The sequence below is a fragment of the Halichondria panicea genome, chromosome 5, assembly GCF_963675165.1.
Source record: "Halichondria panicea chromosome 5, odHalPani1.1, whole genome shotgun sequence".
Taxonomy (NCBI): Eukaryota; Metazoa; Porifera; class Demospongiae; order Suberitida; family Halichondriidae; genus Halichondria; species Halichondria panicea.
In genome coordinates, this window is record NC_087381.1 from 1,604,392 (window position 1) to 1,623,404 (window position 19,013).

At 41.2% G+C, this 19,013-nt stretch overlaps 4 protein-coding genes and 1 non-coding gene across 6 annotated transcripts in view; 2 read left to right on the forward strand and 3 right to left on the reverse strand.

Annotated features, from left to right (window-relative positions):
• The window catches only part of LOC135336433 (paired amphipathic helix protein Sin3a-like), a 34,457-nt gene extending 21,625 nt beyond the window's left edge, over nucleotides 1-12,832 (forward strand). Inside the window, exons 12-25 of one of the 2 annotated variants that reach the window (XM_064532223.1) lie at nucleotides 6,126-6,218; nucleotides 6,351-6,518; nucleotides 6,763-6,883; nucleotides 7,411-7,679; nucleotides 7,973-8,162; nucleotides 8,587-8,649; nucleotides 8,776-8,875; nucleotides 9,262-9,396; nucleotides 9,895-10,001; nucleotides 10,289-10,465; nucleotides 10,541-10,615; nucleotides 10,853-10,950; nucleotides 11,919-12,105; nucleotides 12,460-12,832. In XM_064532223.1, coding sequence (XP_064388293.1) covers nucleotides 6,126-6,218; nucleotides 6,351-6,518; nucleotides 6,763-6,883; nucleotides 7,411-7,679; nucleotides 7,973-8,162; nucleotides 8,587-8,649; nucleotides 8,776-8,875; nucleotides 9,262-9,396; nucleotides 9,895-10,001; nucleotides 10,289-10,465; nucleotides 10,541-10,615; nucleotides 10,853-10,950; nucleotides 11,919-12,105; nucleotides 12,460-12,669 — 1,993 coding nt within the window. In that variant the 3' untranslated portion in view covers nucleotides 12,670-12,832. The remainder of the gene's footprint in view (nucleotides 1-6,125; nucleotides 6,219-6,350; nucleotides 6,519-6,762; nucleotides 6,884-7,410; nucleotides 7,680-7,972; nucleotides 8,163-8,586; nucleotides 8,650-8,775; nucleotides 8,876-9,261; nucleotides 9,397-9,894; nucleotides 10,002-10,288; nucleotides 10,466-10,540; nucleotides 10,616-10,852; nucleotides 10,951-11,918; nucleotides 12,106-12,459) is intronic. The other variant, XM_064532224.1, reaches the window with a different exon arrangement.
• On the reverse strand, nucleotides 3,195-5,116 carry LOC135336515 (uncharacterized). Its single transcript, XM_064532348.1, has one exon. The coding sequence runs from the start codon at nucleotides 4,975-4,977 to the stop codon at nucleotides 3,538-3,540; it is 1,440 nt and encodes a 479-aa protein (XP_064388418.1). The 5' UTR covers nucleotides 4,978-5,116; the 3' UTR covers nucleotides 3,195-3,537.
• On the forward strand, nucleotides 10,123-10,204 carry Trnas-aga (transfer RNA serine (anticodon AGA)). The gene has a single exon. It is a non-coding gene; the product is annotated as a tRNA-Ser (tRNA).
• Nucleotides 12,833-13,599: 767 nt separating the features above from the next.
• Nucleotides 13,600-14,909, reverse strand: LOC135336573 (uncharacterized). Its single transcript, XM_064532428.1, has 2 exons — nucleotides 14,575-14,909; nucleotides 13,600-14,508 (listed from the first exon to the last, which is right to left on the reverse strand). Exons 1-2 carry the CDS (start codon nucleotides 14,765-14,767, stop codon nucleotides 13,703-13,705), a joined length of 999 nt encoding a protein of 332 aa, XP_064388498.1. The 5' UTR covers nucleotides 14,768-14,909; the 3' UTR covers nucleotides 13,600-13,702.
• A 50-nt stretch (nucleotides 14,910-14,959) lies between these two features.
• Nucleotides 14,960-18,646, reverse strand: LOC135336475 (uncharacterized). Its single transcript, XM_064532280.1, has 8 exons — nucleotides 18,473-18,646; nucleotides 18,088-18,223; nucleotides 17,650-17,856; nucleotides 16,825-17,175; nucleotides 16,478-16,591; nucleotides 16,276-16,398; nucleotides 15,613-16,125; nucleotides 14,960-15,397 (listed from the first exon to the last, which is right to left on the reverse strand). The coding sequence occupies exons 1-8, from the start codon at nucleotides 18,536-18,538 to the stop codon at nucleotides 15,153-15,155; spliced, it is 1,755 nt and encodes a 584-aa protein (XP_064388350.1). The 5' UTR covers nucleotides 18,539-18,646; the 3' UTR covers nucleotides 14,960-15,152.
• Nucleotides 18,647-19,013: the final 367 nt, after the last annotated feature.

The window sequence follows — 19,013 nt, forward strand, 5'->3', positions numbered from 1 at the left end:
GAGTGCTGTTAAGTACACTGTGGTCTGTGGTTTGTAGCACTGAACTGTGCAATCACAGCATGTGCAGTTTCTGGGAAGTACTGATTACTATCAAGTGATGACGCATTTTTTTCTTTGCTGCCTCACTATGTCTTTCTTATGATTTTAATGGATGAACAGTGACAACAGCAAGAAAAAGTAAGGCCTGGGAACGAGGCTAAGTACTGATTACTATCAAGTGATGACGCAAGAGCAGGAAATTGCTATTACAACACTCTTACTCTTATCTACAGCAGTTTTAAGCACCTTTGCAACACACACACACAAATGGGTAAACCACAATCTAAACCTACAATGTAAACATGGAATACATGCAGGCTAGCCTTGAGTGGTTTCTTACCAAATAAAAATTGGCCAGTGTACTAACACAACGACTATAGATCTAGCTATACAGGGTTGCAGTAATAAGGCCTACTCCACAGATGTGATATGGAGAATGATGTACCAGAGCTGAGGTGTGTACTTGGTCTATCTCATATCACACAGAAAAAATAACTAGCAATTTGAAATGTGAACATAATTATTGACAGCAGTGACAGCAGTGGCGTAGGAAGAGAGTTATCACTTAGAGAGCATGGAAAAAGTTTAGAAGGGGAGCTGATACGCATGTGCACACATATTAAAGTGCCTGCAAGGGGGTCTTAGGGTAGTCCCCTAAAAAAATTGCATGCTCTGGTATTGATTGGTGTATTTGGTACAATTAAAAGCTTGATCTTTGATTCAATTGAGCTTGGGTAAAAAGCAAGCATGCAGTGTTAGGGGCCTGGTTCCTACTTTTAGTACACCACTGGACTGGACAGTACTGCAGATGGTCTCCCATTTGAGTAACCACAATTTACTACAATAGTACATTGTGGTTTTATGCTTGTGTTCATGTGTTGCAAAGGTGCTTAAAACTGCTGTACTCTTGCTATTACAACTTTTAGTTGTTGGAAGCAGAATTAGGCGGCCTCGCTTACTCTTATCTACTCTTGGTATGCCTTATAGGCTATTATTAATGAATTAAGTTAACTTTAATGACTGTACAGAATATGTTGTGTATTTAATGCGTTAATTCTAGAAAGGATTCAATATGTCTTTTTAGCATAATTTATGTACATCTCTATTATCTCAATGGGTGTCTCTTCATTATAAATGTCTTGATCAGCACAAAGCCTCAACTCGATATCGTCTGTAGTTGGTTGAGGGAGTTGCTTGCACACTGGTCGGTGGTAGTGGTCGGTACTAGATATAGTACTAGTACTTTGTCTCTAGACTAAGAATAATCACCTCTGAGCTAGGCCTACAATAGTTGACTACATTTTAAGCTGTAAAAGAAGCACATTTATTTTGTGAGATTGTTCTTAGGCCCAGTTTACTACATGTTAAGCTGTAAAAAGGAACATTTGTGTGTTTGAATTGTGATTGAGGATTGTAAATAGCCAACACTCTGAAAATGATGGGCACATCACTGCTAGCTTAAATGTATAGGGAGGGGTTACCGTATTATAATATAGCAGGTAATTTTGCATGGTGCAGTTTTCGTATAAACTATATATTACATGTATTTATGCCTCGAGGCGTAGCCGCACGAGGGATACGGTAAAGCTGACTGTGTGTGTGTCTGTCTGTCTGTGTGTGTGTGTATTCCAGCTATAACTGCTCAACGGTTGCAATGCGACGAAAACTAACAGCTTCTATAGGCTTCTAGCCACGTTCTCTTGGATTTTGATTCGTGGATTAGCAAACTAAAGCTTCTTTCTCGAGTTATGGCTAGTTTGACTCACATTGAAGGCTGTTGCAGTCTCTTCAGAATCTTTCATAGCATCATCTGTCCGCACAAACTTTCTATTCAACATATGAGTTAGCCTTGCACTAAAGCGCTAGCTTTTTGTTAGCTACAATACTCAGAAAATATCTGTTAAAACAGCTAGCTAGCTAGCAGTACAGTAGCCATTTGTGAAATTGATCTCTTTGGACACACCCTTTAATTATTCCTGTGGATGTAATGCGCATGCGCGCTCATTCCCACGTGTGATATCCAAGATCCAGATCCAGATTCTCCTGGCAGAATCATTTTTGTCTTGAGGGCCTGGTAAACCACAAAACACTACCATATAACAATATAGATAACAATATGCATGTACACAGGTCTTTTCTTCTTAGATATTATATACACTGAACTACAGATCCTGGAAGAATCAATTTTCTTCTTTCTTGAGGTCCTGGTAAGCCACATAATACAATAAATAACAACAATAGATGCATGTAAATAAGTCTTTTCTTCTCAGTGACTTTATATAGATAAGCTAACTTTAATATAAAATTCATTATAGATAACACTCTAATACTTTTGAGCGAAAGCAAAAACATGGCGAGAGGCATTAGCACAGCGCCAGCTTGAACACTAGTTAGTTCAGTTTCCATGCACTGTTTGCTTGAGTAGTAGAATGTTGAATGATGTCATACATGTAGTAATTACTACTTGAGTAGTTAATACTGAGCATGCATGCAGTTACATTGTAAATATTTCATATTTTATAAATTTTAGAATGGTTACATACATGTAGGGCCAATTGTGCATTAATATTTCACCGTAATTGCGGTATTTGTAAATCTCCTTTACATGCATGCACGTAGGTGGTTCAGTAGCGCTTTGTACATGTACAGACATAATTATACATACAGACTCGGTGTATACAAATTCTCGTATTACTATACATGTACGAATATACCAAATTAGCAGAAAACGTTGCGATCTGGCAAGGATCGTGATGTCACCATACTAGTGTCATATATACATGTGCACGTATATAGTACGTCTTTGCTACATATGTACATGTATCTAGTCAATAGCGAAATACAGCGTATCTTTTTACGGGACGCAATTTAGATCATGGCCGTTCATAGATCCCGGCCATATGGCACTTTTTTATCGGCTGACTAATTACACTGTACGTTAGGTACTTTAGGTAAATAGCTGTGAGCTGGCTAAGGCTATGGCTATATAGAGTCACTTTCAATTTGTTTATTGTCTTTTTATTGTCAAAGCTTTTCCTCGCATTGAGCGATTCATCAGGACAAAAAATAATAAAAACAAATAGTGACTTTTATAGACAAAAGTGATATCCAGACGTCAAACCAGACGTTATACAGGTATTTTACTATAGGGCTACCTAGTCAACGTCAATGCGAGGAAAAGCTTTGACAATAAAAAGACAATAAAACAAATTGAAAGTGACTCTATATAGCCATAGCCTTAGCCAGCTCACAGCTATTTACCTAAAGTACTAAAACACTGTACGGAGTACATTGTACAGTACAGAGCTAGCTAGCTACATGCAGACGTGTTTTAGTGGCAGCATGCATGCATGTCATTTTAGTTCATAGTCTTGGAAAACGGATTCTGAGTTTAGTGTTGGCGCAGTTTCCTGCATGAGTGCAAGTGCATACATTCCAGCAGTGTAATAATTATATACAATATGTATACTTATGTAGTATGTTTTCAATTCTAAAGTTTTATCGTACGTACATCTCTATTATCTCAATGGGTGTCTCTTCATCATAAATGTCTTCATCAGAACAAAGCCTCATCTCGATATCGTCTGTAGTCGGTTGAGGGAGTTGCTTGCAGAACCACGGTGGATTGTTGAACTCACAGCAAGTACTGGTACCCCCGCATCCCTGACCATCCCAGAGTGGATCATCAGGGAAAAAGATAAATCTACGTGCTTGTCGACTTCCAGTTTCACAGAAGTAGTCTTGACCAATGAAGGGAGGTACAACTCCAGTGTAGGTGAGGTCAGGTCTTGTGCAGGGACATACCGCTGTAGTGGAGCGAGTTTCATCGATTGCATTCACAAATGTCCAGATGTGCTGACGAGGCGACTGACCATGGGTTAGGCTCACACCATCAACGTAAACATCATCAATAGATAAAGCTCTGTTATTGAAATATGGAGTGAAAGCATCCGAAGTGCTACTTTGATATGCAATGATTCGACCACAAACTTTCGAATACTCCACCCCATAAGTTGAATAGGTAGTGGAAGTACATCCTGGTTCTTCTACTCGGCCACAAGTACGCAATGGTGGTTCTGTTCTGGTTACCAGTCTCAATCCCTCTGGGCAGTTTTGGTTGGGATTGGTCATGTCAAGGTTGGCTACCCTCATCCATCCTCCTGCAGTATTGCAGCTACAGCTTGTTCGATTCATGTCACAGTAGACCTGAACAGGAGAGCTAGTACTGTCAGTCGCGATCCAGTATTCTCCAGATGGTCGGTCTTGAGGGATGTCACTACAAGAGCTAGCTGGGTTTCCTATTCTTGCTCCAGGATAGTATGCCATTGGACCTAACTCAGCAATATGGTTGTTCAGTTGCTCGTTAGTAGACTGTACTTGCTTATTAGTACTGCTCAGTTGCTCAGAAAAGTTGTTTTGAAGGAGCAAAATTGAATCACTGAGTTGAGCTTGTAGGATTTGAATCTGTTGACTGGATCGGTTGTTCAGTTGTTCGTTCATGGACTGTATTTGCTTATTGTTACAGCTCATCTGGTTCTTCAACTCTATATTGGTGTACACGAGTGCTGCCACAGCTACCAACAGAGACAGAAAAACAAAAGCTACAATGAAAAAAAGTGCAAGGCACTTTTTAGCACATCCATTTTTAGCCAAGTTTTGCCTTATTCTCTTCGTGTTATCTAGAATGTCGTAGGTAGAATTAGTCTCTGCCGTATTATTTATTACATCAAAAGCAGTGTATGATATGTTAGTTCTCGATGCGAACGTTTCTCTCCCGTTGTTCTCAATGACACTGTAGCCATTATCTTGAGTGGAAGTTCTTTCGTCTCCAGAAGTCCCAATATTGTAGGCAGTGTTTTCCTGCACTGCAGTGGCTTGTATTTCTTTTTCTCTTCTATTTTTAGTGTGCACAACATCGTAGGAAACGTTTGGCTCCATAATTCACTGTTGAAACACTACCACTGACTTGAAATAGAAATAGACAGGCTGCTACTGTATGTTAGTTATAAACTATATAATATATAGACTTGATATTCAGTACATTTCCCTTCTACATTGTCTTGTTTTGGTATCCCTTTATTCAGTACATGTACAGTGTGTATCTTTAAATGATGTCATGCATGCCAAGGTTATAGGGTATGTTATAAGAGAAGGGTAGGAGGTTAAGTATGTATATATATAGGCATGCATCATAATAAAGATTCTTAGATTACACTGAGTATTTTCATTTGCAAGATGGTTTATTGCTGTGCGTGCACTGTGTAATTGTGTGACAATTTGTATTAAGTTGCGCAACCATTTTTGGTCATTCAATTAAGTGTGCCCAATTGGGCCTGAGTACTATAATTAACTGGCTACTTTATGAGCATGATTTGAAGTCAATCATATCTATATATGCATGGGTGAGTGCATATATGGTAGCTAATTGAGATCCCTCTTTTCATTGGAGAGCTACAGTACTATAGCAACCAATATGAAGTTCCCGTTCAGGAGAATAATTATAGCGAGCCAGCAGCAATTATTCTCGTTCGCATTCTAAGCACTATTCTCCTGCGTTGCAATGGCTTGTATTTCTCTTTCTCTTCTATTGTTAGTGTGCACAATATACATGTGTATAGCGTATTGTGTACAGGCAACGTTTAGCTCCGTAACTGCTGTCAGAAATCTACCACTGACTTGAGACTGTTACTGTATTTGACAAGTTGCTGTGCACTTGGGTATAAAAATACCCTAAGTGCAATACTCGGCACATTTCCCTTCCTGTAATGTCTATTGTTAATCAGTAGATCTACAGTGTCTGTGAGTCATCAGATGGTTACAGGTTATGCTGTAAGAGAATAACTGATGTGTGATGGGAGATCAGTATGTGCTTAACTAGGCGTATTATCAATGGAGGGGAATGTTAGGGTTATGCTTTTTTATGCAAGAAGTTTCTTGCTGTGCATGCACAATGTGCACGAATGCGTGTCAATGTCTATTTGCTTTAATTCAGTGCTGAATGCCTCGTCGATCAAAAAGAATTAGTCATTTAAGCATGCTCCATTGTGCCTGCAAGTACTGCATTTAACAGATGACTTTTTACACAGGTGTGAGGACGAACGATTTGAACTCGACGTTGTCTTGGAAACCAATCTCTCTGCAATACGGTATCTCGAAGCCATTCAGAAGAAAATGTCGCGGTACGTAATGGTTGGAGCTTACTATTTCAGTATGTGCAATGTACGTACATGCATGTATATGTTGATACTCCCAGCTCACACCCACTCACACCACTCACACCCTCACACCACTCACACCTCACACCCTCACAGGATGTCTTCCGAGGAGCTCACTCAGTTCACACTCGACAGTGGTGTAGGGGGGCGCTCTGAGATACTACAACGAAAGGCCATACATCGTATCTATGGCGACAAGGCTGCGGACATTGTAGATGGCCTAGTAAAGAACCCCAATATAGCCGTACCTGTGGTTCTTAAGAGGTAAGAGTGAATAAATAATTATTGACCGTAATGTTACAATACTGCTTGTAAGCATGTTACGTTTTAGTTTGATTCAAGTGCCCAAAAGCTCATTCTAAGTTTTCAGAAAACCTAAAAATGGATTATTAAAACTCAAAACTGGGTGGTTCTGGAAATGCAGTGTGTCATGTGACTGTGTGTATCTTGTCTTGTGCTATGTATTATGACTATGTTATGTACGATCTATAATTATATCTGCACACAGGCTGAAGTCGAAACAAGAGGAATGGCTTGAGGCTCAGAAATCATTCAACAAAACGTGGAGAGACCAACTGGAGAAGTATTACCTCAAGTCTTTGGACCACCAAGGAATCAACTTCAAACAAGTGAGGAGGATGAGTGGGTAGAGAATGAGTGGGTGTGTGATGAGTGGGTGGAGGATGAAGTGGGTGTACATGTACATTACATTACACTGAGTAGCATTGCAAATCAACCACTTTATATCACTTCACGCGTACAGTGCACAGCGTCGTATTACTACTGACAACAATGTTTTGCAAGCATCAAACTCTGCGAGTGCTACTACATGTCATGTATACTGGCTTTGCAAAAAATATGATCACAACCTATTTACGTATCATATGACCTTCGCAAAATCACAATGTTGCTCATTCGCTAAGGTTTTCCACATTGTAGTAATACAGTACATGTAGTTCACATAAATTTTCTTTGTTTTGGTGGTACATAGTACATGTAGCTGTTAGCGCCCCAAAACGTTTAATCCGTACGTTTATCTAGGTGGAGCTCAAAGGAGGTCTGACACGTGATCCAGTTTTTAATACAAAGTATTGTTTTTTAATCCGTAATTTTGCAAGAGCCCAGACTACATGTACATGTATTATTATCTCCCCAGGTGGACACTCGAGCCATGCGCTCAAAGTCCCTCATCACAGAGCTAGAGACAGTGTTTGACGAGAGACAGGAACAGCTGGCAGAGGGCGGGGCTCCAGTATTAGGACCACACCTACTTTACTCATTTCCCAGTGAAGGCGATGTGTTCAATGATGCTGTCGGCCTTGTCATGTACTATACTAAGAGGGCGTCCAGTTTACAGCACAGCGATGCTTTAAAGATCAGGTCCCTGTTGACCATGACACTGGCGGACTTCTTCTTTTATCCGAGGTGAGACTCAGAGAGGATACAGCACATGTACTGTATAGAGTGTTGTAGTATGTGCATTTGTTGTATAGCGTGTGTGTCTATAATTATGTTTGCATTTCCTCGCATTCCTCGCTTATAAAAATAACAGTATACGGGGGGAAAAGCTCTGTATTTTCAAATTCAGCTTGTAAACTTTCTCACACCCTCCAAATACACACCTCGTACACATCCACACACACACACACACACACCCACCCACACACACCCACACACCCACACACCACACACCACACACACACACCACACTCTCACAGAGCCGAGGTGAGCTCAGAGGATGACCTCAGTCCTGACACAGACTCTGACTCTATGGAAGTGGATATCACTCCAACCAGGGAAATGGGTGAAGCTTCTACGCCTGTCCGAGTAGCTAGTAACCAAGACAACAAGAGCGGAGACAAGTCAATCGGGAGTGCACTAGTACCTGAAGTTCAACCACACTTTGCCGTGAGTATAAAGTAACATTTAAATACGCGTGTACACCTCTTGCAGTAGCGGGTTGTTAGAGAGGTTTTTGAAGGCCAGGACAACGTGTGATTGGGTAAAGGTCTCATTTGTAGTGAGAGAATTTTCGGCGCAGCTAAACACGATAGCTCAGAGGAGGTCCATTTTCGAGAGCCAGAGTCTGTTGACAATAGAGATCGGACTACAAATTAGTGCTCTGTTTCTGTATAAAGCATATAAAGCATGAAATAAAATGTGAACTGAAAATGCTACTCTAATTGAGCTAAGGTATGTACAGTAGTATACAGAGGAGCCTATGGCGTGGTCCCACTGTGTACTGATACATTGTGGTGCAAAGGAGTGTAACAGCCACAGTATAAGTTGTTGTTGTGAAGAGTGTTGAACTACTGATTTGTATCTCTCGTAGAGCATGGACTATCATGTGATGTTCACCAACAGTGTCCTCTACACATTCTTCCGACTATTCCAGGTGGGTGTGGTCATCACTGTGTGTGTGTGTACCATACTGTACATGTACATGGTATCATTATGGTCATAGTACATGTATCTCAAAAACAAAGATCTCTGCATGGTTGTGTTCTCCTGACCCGTGCAGTTTCTGTGTGAGCGCTTGAACAAAGTGTACCAGTCTTCTCTGTCGAGCATAGCGGAGCTAGAGTCCCACTCCACTGTCACAAGTCTGGAGGAGCTGAACGGTGAGGCAGACGGGGAGGGGGTGGGGTCAGTTAGCATGACGACTAGTGACGTATGCGTTGTGTGTTTTAGATCGGTCTGATTACAAGTATAGTTGCATGAGGTCTCATAAATGTTCAGTTATTATACTTAAAGGCAGTATGCAATAGAGTTACTTGTACATTGTACCTAATGACCTTAATAGAATCGGCTATTTTCATACCGATACAATGATTTCATTCTCGTTCATTTGTCATAGCGAAATTATGTAGAGCTGTCCCTCCCTCCCTTGATTTTAGCATACATACATGTACAAACAGGAACATTAATTTTTAATCTGTACTTTAATTTGGATTTTGGAGTTTTTCATGTGCATGTGATATAGACTGTATTTGCTATTACCCTTCAGGGGGTGATGGGGTGGAGTCAGCAGAGGTGAAGGAGAGCTCTGTGGCGCTCCAACTGGGTCTCCGGAAACCACCTGACATCAAAGTGGAAGAGTACTACCCCACTTTCCTCAATATGGCCAAGAATTTCATGGAAGGTAGGGTACAACTGAGTGACCACATCTCAAGGGGTTTATAGAAAGCCTTTTACTGTGTTTCTCAAAGCAAGAGCAGATTACAGAAGGTACCTTGTGATTTCCTAGTTTAGGTTGGGTATACATGTAGAAGGCCTTTTAAGTAAGAGCAGATTACAGAAGGTACCTTGTGATTCCCTAGTTTGGGGTTGGGTTTACTGGTGTGTGGCTCCCTTGTTTGGTGTACTTTATTTGTTTGTTATGAGGGGGGGTTCTGTAATCTGCTCCTTGCTCAGAGTGAGGCCTTTTTTAGTATAATACTTATTGTAGGTAGGTACTGTTTACTGTCCATTACTTGAGTTAGGGTATCTACATGTACGCAATTACAAAAGAATTCAGTAGACTTTTGTCTACGATATCCGAATAGATATACTAAACCATGCAAGCTTTTATGTAGCAATCGATCTCATTGAACTGACCACATCAAAGGTTATCCCCATACACATACTTGTACATGTACAGGAAATATCGACACAACGACGTATGAAGACACGTGTCGTGAGATGTTCGGAGTCAATGCCTACGTCGTGTTCACCATCGACCGACTCGTACAGAACATTGTCAGACAGGTGAGGTGTCTAGCAATGGGAGGGGCTAATTACATGTCGTTAGCGTGCTTCTACGAGCTTTGGTGAGCAATAATATTATGATATGCACCCATATGCAGTAGATGTGGAAGTACTTGTGTGTGTAGTCGTGGCCGAGTGGTTAAGGCGATAGACTAGAAATCTATTGGGCTCTGCCCGCGCAGGTTCAAATCCTGCCGACTACGAGTTTTTTTTATAGTTATTTGCAAAATTAAAATAACCCACTCCCCTTCACACGCGCACACACACACACACACACACATCTACAGCTTCACGCTATTATCTCGGAAGAGAGTTGCTACAAGATGATGGAATTGTACACAAGCTTTGTTGAGAACATACCACCCTCTTTTGTACGTGGAGAGTCTCGATTGGGGGCGGAGTCAGCCTACCAGAGGAAGGCAGAGTCTCTGATGGGAGATGACAATTGCTGCCGAGTTGTCTTTGTAAGTACTTGTACCTGTACATGTATAATTGCAAATTAAGTGATTGGCTTTCAATTTCACTCTATCTATATTCAGAAGAAAGACTACACTTTGACCTTTGAACTTTTGGATACCGATGAAACACCAGACACCGTTCGCCAGGATGTCAAGGTGAGAGTTTAATTTGTGCCCTGATTTAGTTCAATGTCATAATCATAGCAGGCCGGGTTTCATCTAGTGAGGGACAGGGGGAACCTCCCCCCCCCTATTTGTTTTGTAGATGTAGAATAATGACATCATCACATTATGATGTGCAATATGTAACCCCCCACACACACACATACACGCGCACACACATACACGCGCGCACACACACACACACACACACACACGCACACACACACACAGAAGTGGCATAACTACCTTCAAGCGTACAGTCGTACAGGGGAAGAGGCTCCCCCTGAAATGATGGATATCATGACCACCAGAACTGTCTTCTTAAAAAGGTGGGTTCTTATATATAGACTCTATATATATAGCTACTGGCATGAGTACTACACATCCATGTAGATCTTCCTTTTTGATATCACAGTTGCATGCAAGCATGTAATGTATACCGTATAGCGCAAACTTTTCGAGGGGCTTAATTTTCGCGGATTTCGTGGGTTAGCAATCCTACATGAAAATTGTTTTTTAGTTAGAATTATCTGCTATAACATGCAAATATTTAAAAGGCGTGGCTTCCAGTAAGCAGTCATTCCGCGAACATTGTTCAACGATACCATCTCCTATTGTATCCTCTACACATGCTGTCTGTATTGCTTTTAGAGGCCATTCCACGAAATATAATTGCCTCGCGAAAATTTCGCGCTATGCGGTATGTGGTTTCTGGAAGCTTGAGAAACCAACGTCTTGGACATAGTTCTTGATTACTGGTGTGTATAAGGTTTTGAGCCCTATAATACAAATGTTGCCATTAGAGCTATGTATGGGTTTTATGTATTAGGGTAAATTATGATTTCTAATCAGGAAATGGGATGAGGTGGTTTCTGTATGTGTTAAGTTTGCTTCCTTGTTAGAGAAATTTGAAATTTGATATGTTCCCAATCAACAACTTCCTTTGCATACCATACCATACATTTATTTGGTAGCTAGCTAGACTAGCACTGGAGTTTGCAGAATCTTTGCAACACATGAATAAAAGTGTTGTATGAGCACTGTGGTTTCTTGTAATTATGGGAAATGCTCATACATTTAGTAATGAAACAGACCACAGTGTGTACACAATGGTATAAGGAACACGTAATGCTCTACGCTTTTACTGGTGTGTTGTAAAGACTCTGCAAACTCCAGTAAAATGTTTGATGATATGTATGACAGTAGTCATCAGACTGCACGTTGATGCTGTACGTATATGCACTCTGTACTAACAGCCCCTCCCTTTCTGTCTCTCCCCCTCTCTCTCTCTCTCTAGGAGTCTACGCAAGTGCTCCATGCCTCCCCTGGTTACCGAGGAAGAAGTCATCCTCTCTATCCTGCCCAACATGGAGACCAGTGGAGCCATCGAGTTTAAAATGGACAAAAAGTCGTATAGAATGGTCCCACTGGCCAACAGTGAGGACTATCTCTACAACAAGAACTCCCTGGACCGAGCTAGAGAGGTGTGTTTTGGTATATACATGTACAAAATCTATAATACTGTGCAGAGAGGCCAAATTGTGTAATACAATAGTTATACCGTATATATAGCGGGTCATTTTTGGGGGACAAAATATTTGTGGTTTAGCAATATTGAGACGTTTCGTCGGTAATATTTTTTTGGTTGCTGCTTGCACTGCAAATAAAGGTAGGCAAGGTCGCTTCATTCGTGGGTAAATATTCGTGGTCAGACCTTCAACCACGAAAACCACAAATATTTTGCCCCACAAAAATTACCCGCTATACAGTACATGTACATACTGTTTATAATTATTCACGTGACTCACATGCACACACACTCACGCACACCACTTCAGGTCAACCCGCTAGTATTCGCACGTAAGAAAACCAAGTTTCAAGAGTGGCTCAAGGGCTGGTGTGCTGATCATGTGACAACCGAGGATAGTGACCTTTGTACCGACTGGTTCCTTGGGAAAGGGGCTTTATTTGGAGGAGACACGCCCCTAACGGAACGTCGAGAGGAGCAATGTATCGGACAGTCACGGAATAAGTACATAACCAGCTGAATATAACACTTTGAGATGAGACTCTTAAACTATAGCTACCTAAACTGCTATTGCATATAGTATGATTTTGAAAAGCAATTTTTTGTTGTTGCTATCCCCTACTACGTCTTTCTTGTATAACTATAAATCTGATCTTTAAAATAAATGAAATGTGTTGAGTGAATGGTTAGGAATTGATGTAAGTATCGTAGGTATAATTATCACGGGCACGATCGAGGGGGTTGATAATATGCTCTTATATATTATAGTGCTTTCACTTTCTAGAACCCACTACTAATTAATACAGCCTATATTTATTTTGTTAATTGCTAGTTGACTGCCTTGCAACATTTATATCAGCATATAAATTATATGCAAAATGATGGGGCGTCTTCTGCCATAATTATAATAATAATTAGCTTTGATTCTGCTTTGCATGTGTATTAAAAAATAATGGGTGTATATGTGGTTAGAATTAAGAACTACAATTAAGTGTAGCTAGCTAGGTCTCGCTGTCTCACTAAATTGAAACGGTATATATTCAATTATAATTCAGTGTGGCACCTATAATTATAACATAATTATCTTACTATAGTTCAGTATGCACCTATCAATGCAATTAAAGCCCCACTACCCCCTGCCCTCCCGGGACAAGGGCTTTGTTAGTAAAACCTAGCCATGCATGGGGGTGGGAACTTTGTAAAGTCAGTATAATATTATTATCATAGCTGTTTGTATGTATACTAAAGTATTGCAATTATTATTGTGTTCAATTGTCATGCCCGGGTATTTGCCAGGCCGGGGTTTGTCAAATAAAATAGCCCCGGGGGAGAGTCCTTTGCACCTCATAATTGACAAAGCCCCCCTTGTCCCAGGAGGGGGGTAGGGGGGCTTTGCATTGATAGGTGCATTATAGGCACTAGTAAAATGTTTTAGCAATATTATACTGAGTGGGTGTGTGTCAGTAACAATTTCTGCATGGATTACTAAATGCACAGAATGTATAATTAAAGTCAATGAGGCATTGCAAAAAATGCATGCAATTAGCGCAAGATCAGCGTACATAGATCTCAACGAGCTCGATGGGTGTGTCTTCGTTAACAATACCATCATCACCACAAATCCTCAACTCGATATTGTCTGTAGTCGGTTGAGGGAGTTGCTTACAGAACCACGGTGGATTGTTGATTATACAGCAGTTATGTGTGCAAGATGATTGTGGGGCAGCCCAGTTCGGCTCTGGGATATCGTTAATGCCGCAAAAATAATCATTACCCACAAACGAAGGGACAGTTGAACCGGAATTGATTTCCCCACCAACAAAACTCCAGATGTGTTCCCGTGGCAACATTCCGTACGTGAGACTGACACCGTCAAGATATATATCGTCTACGCTATTGTTCCTTATGCCATCAGGTGAGCCCTCACGATATCCAGTGATTCTTCCACAGATAATAGAAAATGGTACGCCATGTGTAGGGTATGTGGTGGACACACACCCAGCTGTTGGCCGAACCCTGCCGCAAATACGAGTGGGTGTAGTTGGAGATTGAATAAATCGTTCGTTGAATCCTTCTGGGCAGTTTTGGTTGGGATCGGTCATGTCAAGGTTGGCTATCCTCATCCATCCTCCTGCAGTGTTGCAGCTACAGCTTGTTCGATTCATGTCACAGTAGACCTGAACAGGAGAGCTAGTACTGTCAGTGGCAATCCAGTATTCTCCAGATGGTCTGTCTTGAGGGATGTCACTACAAGAGCTTGCTGGATCATCAAATGTTCCTATTGTAGAAGGTATCTCGGTAGTTGCAGCTGATTCTGTTGGAGGGTCGGTAGTTACAGCCTCTGCACACTGTTGAGTAACTGCACATTTTAAAAATAAACACAACAATTAATTAATGTCCAATTGATCACTAAGATCTAACACACCAAGTTGTTCCAGAGAAGCACTGATTGATACTAATGAGCTCTCTAAAGTTTCTCTTATCCTTCTGATGTCCTCTTTGACCTCCGAGTCCCCAGAGCATGAAGACTGTCTCACATAGCAGGTGCTGGGTTGGTTCCAGGCTGACCCCAGACCAAGGATAGAGCAGATCATCAGCAGTTGCAATTTCATGATCATTTCAATATTGTTTCAAATGCACTATAGAACTAGCTGATGCCTTTATATATTATACAGTAACTGTACATGTAATACTATTATGGTTCGAATTCTAGATCACATCTATGTGAACTGATAGCTAGCTGTTATAGCTAAGTGCACAGGAAACTAATGGGACAGTTGCTATTTCAATTAAAAACCCAGACAAGAATGTGAAGGAGGAAACAACAATGATCAACCGTGCGTTCACTCAAAATCGTATAAACAAATTCAAGTGAAATGCAATAATCACTAGCTATACTATAACAAACTTATTTATACGATTGTCAGTAAGTAATTAGCTAGAGATAAAAAAATACAGCAGTTCTCTACAAAAATGTAACTGTCATGTGATTGCAGTCTACTTCTACATCTTGAAAATAAATCCATCGTCAAGCACATCATCGACGAGATAGTTGAGGTAATTCCCCTGAATGAGCCCGTCTCCCTGGTAGCCGGCGTTCATGGCGGTCCAGCAAAGCTGGTCATCCTCTACCTTTCTCTCCATGAAGCCCCAGATAGGACGACGCATAATGGGAACAGGCTCCATTTTTGGCAGCAAGAGGAACTTGCGAACGGTATCGATCTTCACACCATCACGGAAGAACTGACCTGCATGCATGGATAGCAACGCGGCATTGTGAAACTATATACATGTACAGTCAGTCACTATAGACCTCACAAAAAACTGAGTTGTTTATATACTGATTTATGAATAATAATAATTACAATTTTCAAATTCGAAATTCAAATTCATGCACATTTTCAAATTATGGGCACCCTATTTTTTGTAATTATGTAATTAATATGTTATAATTTTCACTTACCTACGAGACCATGAACATGTTTGTTGCCCTCGTTGTCGATGGTAACGCTGTTCCAAAAGATGTCCAGATGCTCGCCAAAGAAGGTCACATGAAAATGAAGACCAACGTCCTCCAAATTGACACACACGCTTGGGTGCTCAAGATCATTACCTTTGTCCTCGGGGCCTTTCTCCGTTATCATCAATTTCCCGTTTTTGAAATGCAGAGTGTCTACTCCAGCGGCTTTGAGTGTGAGCTTGTTTCCCACGGAAACGGTCTTGGTCTTAGCGTCAAATCGTAGGCTAGTCTTATTGGCACCATAGTAATTCTCTCCCTGTACAATAATTCCCAGTGCCCCCATCCAGGTGACCTCTTCACGGACGGAATCGGCAACAAAGAGCGCGTTGATGTCGACACGGTCTGTCGAGATTAGGTTGAAGGCAAAATCGCGTTCTCCTTGTACAGTGAAACAGAGTAGTTTGCCCGAGGGCAGGATTATACTGAAATGTGGGTCGTCTCCACCTCCCATAGCAACTGTGAGTGCATGTGTGGGGGCGTATGTAATTACCTTGATAATAAAACGATTACATTAATTTAAGTGATGATATAATTTTCTTGCTAAGTGTGTGCACTATACATAAGTTACATCATTGTCGTATATAAATATGATGACGTTTTACTAACCGCATGTATTCCCATTTCCTATAAAGCCAGGTCGACAAGCACATGTGAATCCATTGGTTGACCCGATTTGGGTGCAGACTGCGTTAACGTCACAGGGGTTGCTGGAACACGGGTTGTTTGATACTAAAAACGATAAGTGTTGTGTGAGCATGTAAGTGTGCATTAAGTTATACATTGTTAATCATGATGACGTTTTACTAACCGCATGTATTTCCATTTCCTATAAAGCCAGGTAGACAAGCACATGTGAATCCATTGGTTGACCCGATTTGGGTGCAGACTGCGTTAATATCACAGGGGTTGCTGGAACACGGGTCTGTTTATGAGTGTGTGTAGGTGTGGGAGAGATGTGTGTGTGTGTGTGGGTGTGGGAGAGGTGTGTGTGTGTGGGTGTGGGAGAGACACATTTTAATGAGAGTGATAAAACAGATCGAGGCATGTGTGTGTGTGTGTGTGCGTGTGTGTGTGCGTGTGCGTACGTGTGTGTGTGTGTGTGTGTGTGTGTGGAGGGAGGTAAACGTACAAGGATAATTATTAAAATATACTTACTAGACCCAACATCATTGTCTTGGATAGTAATAGTCGCAGCCCCAGGTGACAAAGTTACTCCTGCTGCACTGGTTGCCAAGACAACAGATAAAGACTCCGCCCCCTCGACAAATGTGTCTTCTATAGTCTGCACATTCATGCACATAAGTTGTTGGTCATTTCCTGACCCGAAAGACAAAGAAGCTGAGAAGGAGTCGTAGTCAACACCTGCTGTAGCTGATCCGGGGGAAGTGGAAAAGGAGAATATGATTTCACGATCCACCTGTTGGTTGTTTTGCACTTGTGCACACACCAACACGTTACCGCCCTCAACCACACCGTAGGTAGACAATTGGAACCCAATCGTTACAGCTGTGTGTGTGTGTGTGTGTGTGTGTGTGTGTGTGTGTGTGTGTGCGCGTGTGTGTGTGTGTGTGTGTGTGTGTGTGTGTGTGTGTGTGTGTGTCACTGTGTGTGTCAGTTAATTTATACAGGGTGTGAGTGTGCATGTGTGCGTGTGCATGTGATGCATTACAACCGATAAAGTTCTCAATTAAGTATCACAAGGGTGTACCTGTTTCTAGGCAGTCAAATTAGTAACTAACAAACAAACTGCATACTGTTGTTGCTTGCGTAGAGCACACAACAACAAGAAGCCTGTGGCAGTATGTATAGGTATTGATTGAGTTAACATTACAATTGCCGTGGATACCTATGAAGGGTGCAGCACATGCACACAGCTATGTTTTCTGACTGCCCAACGGCATTTGCAATAATTCGTATGGGCCCAACAACACGTATATTCAGTAAAATCAAACGCAGAATAGCATTTCAGGTGCAGCTTACGTGTGGGTCCTGTCCCACCCCCAGTGATAGTGATGGTAGCACTTCCTGGGCTCTCCGACAAATCGGGATTGTTGAGCTGGTTGAAAATGAACAGAGAAAATTCACCGTCGCCATTATTAACAATGGGGACTGTGATGCAGAGTGGCCCTGGGTTTTGGGCATTGAATAACAAAACGCCACTCGTAGAAGTAAAGTCGGCAGGAGAAGCTGCAATTAGCAAAGCATAACATGCGGTATAAATTTTAGTTTCACCAATGTATAGCTGTCAATGACATTATGGTGGGTTGTGAAGCATTGGAGATTCAAATCAAAAGGATTCTGACTTTATACACTTTAGGTCTAACTCTATAGCTCTATAGTCTGCAAAAGTTTTACTTGCTGATTTCAATTTAGACTCAGTCATTGCAAACAATTTTTACAGTTGCTGATGCATCTTACTAGCAGTTCCAGGCACTGTGAAGTAGCCTACAGAGATTTGTCGGCCAGCAATGGACCCAGACTGTACTGCCACACATGCTTGAGCGGAGCCACCACTAGCAACAGCGTAGTTCAATTGTTCGAAGCCAACCGTCAGCTGTATATACAAGACCAGAAACAGGAGTATGCCATGGTTATAGAGGGTATAAAAGCTATCAACACGTTTTAATCGATGCATGTAAAAATATATACACTGCTTCTTGTGCAATTGATAAAGAGGAAACTATGTTGAAAGACATTTCGATTTAACATTTTGAATACACATTCACACACAAGTTTCTATAGTTAAGTATAGCAATGCTCGCTATAGCTTCTGACATGTATGTAAATTAATATACTGACTCACCGCCTGCGAATACACAGCGGGAAGGGCACAGAGAAGACCCGCCACGCAAAGAGATAACCAATTCATGTCTCTCAACTCGATATTTTCTTCTTACAGCTTTCTATAAATCTCAATATACAATTCTCAAAAACTACTGAGAAATGGGCAAAGTGTCTGCTTAAATGTGTATGCACATGCACGCACTTGTAATGTATTATAGCATACCTTGGTAACTATGGCGTGAAGATACACACACACACCGAATTAGGAGAAGCTATACAACAGTTTACTATAACAGGTTTAGCGAGTCAAACTGGTACTCGACACGCATTTGAACTGGACATACTAACCCATGCAATGGTTCGAATAATATGCAGTTTCTTAATTGCAAGTAACTATCGTTCAATCAGTACGTATCTTCCACGGTAACGCTGGAATGGTCAGTATTTCCACATAGCAACGACAATTGCTACGGGTTCAGTATTGGGAAATACAATGACGAGAGTATAAGTGCATGCTGTTACCGTATTACTAGAATATTTTGCAGATGAAAAACCTTTGC